Here is a 6,821-nt window from a genome sequence, read left to right as displayed (position 1 = left end):
AAATTTTATAAGATTAGGAATATTATTGATAGTGAAAAAATATTTACAATGAATAAAAAATAGAATATTTAAATAATGTAAATAAAATATAAAAAGGTTGATGTATGAGTTAATGTAAAAATTTGATGTAAAATAAATAAAATAGAGTTTTGGTGATGTATTTTGAAGGATAGAGTAAGGAAGCTCAGGAGTCGAGCCAGAGTTCAAATCCTCCCAAAAATTGAACGATATTGCAATTATTTTTAGAATGATAATAAATATGTGCAATACTTGGGGAATCGATCTAGTATACCTTGTTTTAGTGAGTATCTTCACCAAACTAAATACGATAAATTAAATGCGCAGGTTATCTAATTGTGATTATTATTATTAACATCATAATAAATATGTCATGTACAAATTGGAGAATATATTAGCAAGTTATATCTTCTCATTTTCAGACCAATTCATTTGGTGTGAAACTAAAAGAATGTTCACTTTTTCTCAGGAAGCTTCTCTAGCAACTCCGGTATCACCTCAAAGAGATCGCCTACGAGTCCATAATCAGCAACCTGAGGATGGATAAAAAGCTGATTGTCATGTAAAGGCAGGCGAAAATAAGTCCATTTTCAAATATTTCAGCATGTGAAGAAAAAGAAAGATGTGTCAAAATCAAATCACTTAACGCCGAGAACGTTCTGCATGAGAACACAATATAAAAGTGTTGAGTTCAAACCATTACCTGAAAAATGGGTGCATCTGCATCTTTGTTCACTGCAACAATGACCTTGGAATCTTTCATGCCTGCCAAGTGTTGAATGGCTCCAGATACCCCGAAAGCCATGTATAACTCAGGTGCGACTATCTTTCCAGTTTGACCGACCTACAACAACCGCTCACATCTAAAAACCAACCTCAAAACTAATAGAATGACCATGAGCACATGGTCATTCTAAATAACAACAAGCAAGGAAACAAGTTCTTTCATATTCAAGAATTAAAGAAAATGCATCGAAACACGAGTCTTAAATTACACAAGACATCTTTCTTTCATAACAACATTATCAGCTGCATGAACAGTGGCAGTAGACTCAAAAAGATGCTTAAAAATATATCTTATTATGGCATGGTAATAATAAGTAGTAACGGAAAATCTGAAACTATTTGATGTAAATAAAAACAATAAAATTGGTTTCGTGAAAGCAGATTAAATAAATAAGCTGCAAAGATACATTATTAGAATTACCTGCAGATCATTTGGGACATAACCTGCATCAACAGCAGCTCGGGTAGCCCCAACTAAACAAAACAGAAGAGAGAAATGATCAATTATACATAAACAAAGAGAATGACTGTAGCAAGCAACACATGCAGGTACAGACGGATTTTATATATATATATATACACTGTGGTATATATATAGTGTATATATATATATATAAAATTGATTTTATATATATCTATATAAATATAATATGTGGTATGTCTTATATAAATATAAATATTAATTTTACGTTGATTTTATTTGGCCTCTTTACTTGGCCCCCTCTCACGTTTTGGTTTAGTTCCATCACTACACCCAAGATGGATAATATAAAGTTCCCATGACATCCAAACATGACGGATAACTGTGACTCAGCCACATACCATATTTGAAGGTATAGAGAAACACGGCATATGATTAGCAAACACCCCTCATAGAGACCAAACAGAACACAAATATGCATATAAATTAGTGCCTGTACAAAAAGATCTTTATGGAGTAAGTACCAGCTGCACCAAGTCTTTCTGCAAGTTTCTCTATCATTTTGAAGTTCTCAGCAGTTTTCAGTGCACGTCCGCCAGTAACCACAACACGAGCATTCCCAAGATCAGGTCGTTCAGTAGCCTGAGAAGCAAGCTTTACAAATCTTGACTTACCAACTGACTCTGCAAATATATACCATTACCAAATTATATTAAAAGATGCGCAGGCTTTTGTTCTTGAGTAACTAAAATGGAGTGGAATGAAATAGTGAATCAAATTATGAAAATCACCCAGGACTTAATATAGCCAAAGTTGTGCTGATGCCTATTTCTTTAATTAAATATAATAAACACACCTTCATTGAAGGTGGAGAGATCAACCTGGGAAATAGGAGCTTCATTAGATTTTGACTCATCTATGATTGGTGAAACTGGAAAAGATGTTGATCTAATGGTCAACATGCAAGGGCCAGCTCCAGTATATTTAACAGTGGAAAGTGCATTTCCAGCATATATTGGCCTGCAGAAAGAAAACAAATACTCAACACCATCAATCAAAATCATACTCAAAGCCCGAAGAGCTAGAAACTGTCACCTCTAGCACCTAAAAGAAAGCTAAACATGATATTATCTGAGATGTGAGCGACCCAGCCATTCTTTTAATTCTTTTCTTTCAGGTTTCAATATATTGCATCTTCATAATTTTCAATTTGACAGTCTAACATGAAATGACCACAATATACACTTCATTTAGAACACAAGTCAAGTTTAAAGTTTTCAGGCCACTTGAAGGAATTCTTAAGCCCCACAAGTATATGGAGAAATTAACAATGTCCAATACTGATGACAACAAGATCACTTCAAGTGCCAAAAACCGTCTATACATGAGAAGAAATTATCAAAACAACGGAAAGAAAACCAAAGTATATACCTCACAAATAGATGAGAGTCAGAAATTTCAACAACATCTGTAATTGGAGAAACATCTAAAAGTGCAGCCGCCCTTGGAAAAATGTTTTTCCCAAATGAACTTGAAGAGGCAATGACATGTGAGTAGCTGCCTTTCTGCTGAGCCAAATGGATTAGCTTAGCCCAAGGTTCAGCTAAAGGATGTGTAAACATATCTGAATCAGCCACAAGCACCTATAAGAAATAACAACAATAGTTACCAACCAATCAGAAATCGAAAGCTTTGTTACCCAACACCAACAACCCAATTTTATTCCAAATAATTTCTCCATACCTGCGAAACAGAAGGATGATGAGAAGCAGCAATGACTGCAGCTTCCTTTAGAGAAGGACCAGAACCTGCCAAGAGCATTGAAATCGAGTTGTCCTTGCCTAAAGACTTGGCAGCCTCCACTGCACTTAAACATGAGGGTTTGATCGTACCACCTTCGAATTCACCCAATACCAATGTGCTAATCTACATAGATAGAACCCAAATTCCAGTCATTTCCAAAGCTACTTCCATTGTATCCTAATGGAAGAAACAAAACACTATGTCTTTATTCAGAACTTTCTTCGAACCCATTAAACAAATTTCTTCCGATTTAAAAATACATAAAAGGGGAATATCAAACACGATCCATAGATTCTGACAAAGTATAAAGCAAACATTCTTGTGAATCAATCCTTCTACGTAAAACCAATACAAAAATTGTTTTATTATGATCTTAATTTCAAATATCCATTCAAGTTTATCAAACTTATAAATGATAATCCCCACTCCAAAATACAAGAGTACATAACTTTTCAACAATTAGACCAATAACAACTAGGGACATTTCAATCACTGACTCCATATAACAATGGTTAAAGATAATGATGAAAATTAACTTACAGATCGAGAAGTCGAGATTGACGATGGAGTCACTCGTCTTCTGAGAGCTCTGATCACGGCAATGCGGGCCATTTTTTTTTTTGGGTCAGTTTCTAATTCTTAGGGGATATGATATGAGGTTTTGGTTTGGAGATAACGATCAATGTTTTGCTTTGTTTTGTTTAAATTTTAAAAATCAAACACGGAACTTTCGAAATCAATAAATAAATTAATTAATTGATAAAAAAGATAAGATTAAGTTAAGTAGACGTATTTTATAAGACACGTGGTCTCTCTCCAATCTTTACCACGAAACGAAGAAGAATTTCAGTCGGAGACTCCTGAAGTGGTCCTCTCCACTCGTGGCCCGGCTTTACTTTACCCTGTGTTTGGTATTGAGGAAAGGAGGAAGCATTTAACATAATGAAATTTTTTAATAAGTTAATATAAAGATTCCTCCTCCTCACAAAAATACTCATGATATTAAAACACTCCATCTCTCTCAGACCGATCTCTCCCTCTAATGTTGCTCATTCTCTCACACTCACTCATTCTAATTTTGTAAATCTAAAAAGAATACCAAAATTTAAAACAAAAATCATTTGAAATGGATATTTGAGTGAAAAGATATGAACTTTCAAAATTTTCGTCAAATTTCAATCAAGAGCATCGAAATTGTATCGATTTTGCTTTGAAAAAATATAGCTTTGGCAAAAAATCAAGTTTCCATGATTGTATCGCAAAAAGCATCGAAACAGCATCGATTTTGCATAAAAAAAAACAACGTTTTGGCAAAAAAAATAAGTTTTCGTGATTGCATTGCAAAAGCATCGAAAAAACATCGTTTGGGCCAAAATTCAAATTTTCATGATTGCATCGCAAAAGCATTGAAATACCATCGATTTTGCATCGAACATTGCATCAATTTTGCATCGAAACAGCATTGTTTTGGCGAAAAATCAAGTTTCATGATTGTAACGCAAGAGTATCGAATCAGCATCGATTTTGCATCGAAAAAATATCGTTTTGTCCAAAAATCAAGTTTTCATGATTGCAAAGCAAAAGCATCGAACAGCTATAAAAAAATCATCGATTTTGCATCGAAAAAGTATTGTTTTGGACAAAAATCAAAATTTCATAATTGCATCGCAACAACATCGAAACACCATCGATTTTGCATTGCAAAAACATCATTTTCGATGGTGTTTCGATGCTCGTGCGATGCAATCATGAAAACTTGATTTTTTGCCAAAACAATGCTTTTTCGATACAAAACGATGGTGTTTCGATGTTCTTGTAATGCAATCATGAAACTTGATTTTTGCCCAAAACGATGCTTTTCCGATGCAAAATCGATGATGTTTCGATGCTTTTGCGATGCAATCATGAAATTTTGATTTTTGGCCAAAACTATGCTTTTTCAATGCAAAATCAATGGTATTTCGATGCAATTTTGATGCTCTGCACTAAAGTTTGATGAAAACTTTGGAGGTTCATATCTTTTCACTCAAATGTCCGTTTCAGATAATTTTTTTTTTAAATTTTGGTATTTTTTTAAGATCTACAAGATTAGAATGAGAAAGAGAGAGAGAGAGAGAGAGTGTGTGAGAAAATGAGAGACATTAGAGAGAGAGAGAGAGAGAAAGAGTTTGAACTAAGAGAGAGAGGGAGTATTTGAATGTTAGGGTAATTTTTGTCCAAAAAATTGAAACTATCATATATTTGGGATAGTAACTTATGTTGACATTTAAAAAAAAAATCACTATATTATAGGGCATATACCTTGAAATTTCCCTTTAAAAATTTGGTGAGAAAAGTATAATGAAAGAAAATAAATACATATTTGGTACGAGAGAAAAGAAAATAGAAAGGAAAATGGAGTGGAAAAAAAAGTATGAGTCCTAAGAAAAATGAGTGGAATTTTTTTCTAATTTTGTTTTTTTGTTTGAAAGAATTTTTTTCTAAGTTAATGATAAGTGTAATTTATTAAAATGTCTTTATTTTTTTTATTTTCAAACAATAATTTTTAGGATATAAAAGTAGTTAACAAATCATTTAAAAAAAATTCTCTCCCAAATAACTAGAGTAAAAACTATTTTTTCTTTCCATCTTCAATATTTCCCTTCTTTCTTAATTTTTTTCTTCTTTACCAAACATAGGGTTAGGCAAAATAAAGTTATTTTATTTATTAAGTTTCAAATCTTCTCATAAAATCATATATAATTTTTTTTTTCACTTACACCAAGTTTTGCTGCTTGTCAATTAATCTGATCTAAAGCTTTTCAGCCACATTCTCTAATTCTTCAACCCTGGTGAAAAGATCCGACACTGAAAGAATGGAAATTTTTTATCTCAATTCTGGGACATAGCTTGATCGCGATCTCAAGTAAAATCAAGGATTCAGATCATGAACCACCATTGTTGCCAATCATGTTTTCTAAAAATAAGATTGCCATTACAATTGTCTCCCTAAAACAACACCAATCATCAAAAAGCTCTAACAAACACAAAGAAAGTCTCTATCTTTGTGCCAAGTTCTAAGGGAATTTCACTCACCTTATCTTATATTTTAAATGTGGGGGACATTAAATTTTAAATTTTGGGGAAGAGAATTTAGGTTGTGTTTTAAGTAGGGAGTCTTTTTTTTGTAGTCAATAATTTTTGTCATAAGCAAGTTTCACAACATGATAGAATAATTAATCTCTCAACTTAGAATTGAAGAATTCACAACATGATAGAATAATTAATCCCTTAAGAATGGTAGTCACTAAATTTACTAGACAAAAACTAATGAGATTTTGAGCCCTTAAACTGACACATCCATATGAGTCTCATTATTTTCTTTCATGAGAGACATTCATCTATGGTTTTGTTTATCTAGAACTTGCATTGATTCTTTTTGAGATCACAACCTTGGTGAATGAAAATTGCCATGCTTTTCTCAAAATTCTTTCCTTTCTTCTTAACCTCAAGCACACTCTCTCTTCTCTTTTCTCATCTTCTTTTCTTTCTCAAGATTTTATTATGGCCATGCTTGGCTGAATCTAGAGTTGTAAATACGGGTCGGGCTTTCTAGCACGGTACGAAACCGGCACGAGCTCGGGAGGCACGAGCATGACATGGCACGAAAAAATATGGGCCTGGGCCAGGTACGACACGACTTGAAAATTGGCACGGAACGACATGGGCCTGAGCACGCCCGAAGGCACGACATGAAAGCACGAACAAACTAGCCCGAAAACACGACACGATAAAAAGCCCGATATTTTGACAT

General features: G+C 33.5%; 1 protein-coding gene across 2 annotated transcripts; it reads right to left on the bottom strand.

Moving 5' to 3' along the window:
• Positions 1–346: 346 nt before the first annotated feature.
• On the bottom strand, positions 347–3,912 carry LOC133800542 (electron transfer flavoprotein subunit alpha, mitochondrial). Of its 2 annotated transcripts, none has more exons than XM_062238541.1 (8): positions 3,569–3,912; positions 2,969–3,151; positions 2,657–2,868; positions 2,082–2,245; positions 1,750–1,908; positions 1,226–1,278; positions 722–862; positions 347–551 (listed from the first exon to the last, which is right to left on the bottom strand). In XM_062238541.1, exons 1-8 carry the CDS (start codon positions 3,638–3,640, stop codon positions 474–476), a joined length of 1,062 nt encoding a protein of 353 aa, XP_062094525.1. In that variant the 5' UTR covers positions 3,641–3,912; the 3' UTR covers positions 347–473. The 2 variants fall into 2 exon arrangements, with proteins under 2 accessions (XP_062094525.1, XP_062094526.1); XM_062238542.1 differs by having other exon boundaries at positions 2,969–3,205; positions 3,569–3,911.
• Between the last annotated feature and the right edge of the window lie 2,909 nt (positions 3,913–6,821).

The sequence above is a fragment of the Humulus lupulus genome, chromosome 9, assembly GCF_963169125.1.
Source record: "Humulus lupulus chromosome 9, drHumLupu1.1, whole genome shotgun sequence".
Lineage (NCBI taxonomy): Eukaryota > Viridiplantae > Streptophyta > Magnoliopsida > Rosales > Cannabaceae > Humulus > Humulus lupulus.
This window is presented reverse-complemented; position numbering and strand designations above follow the sequence as displayed.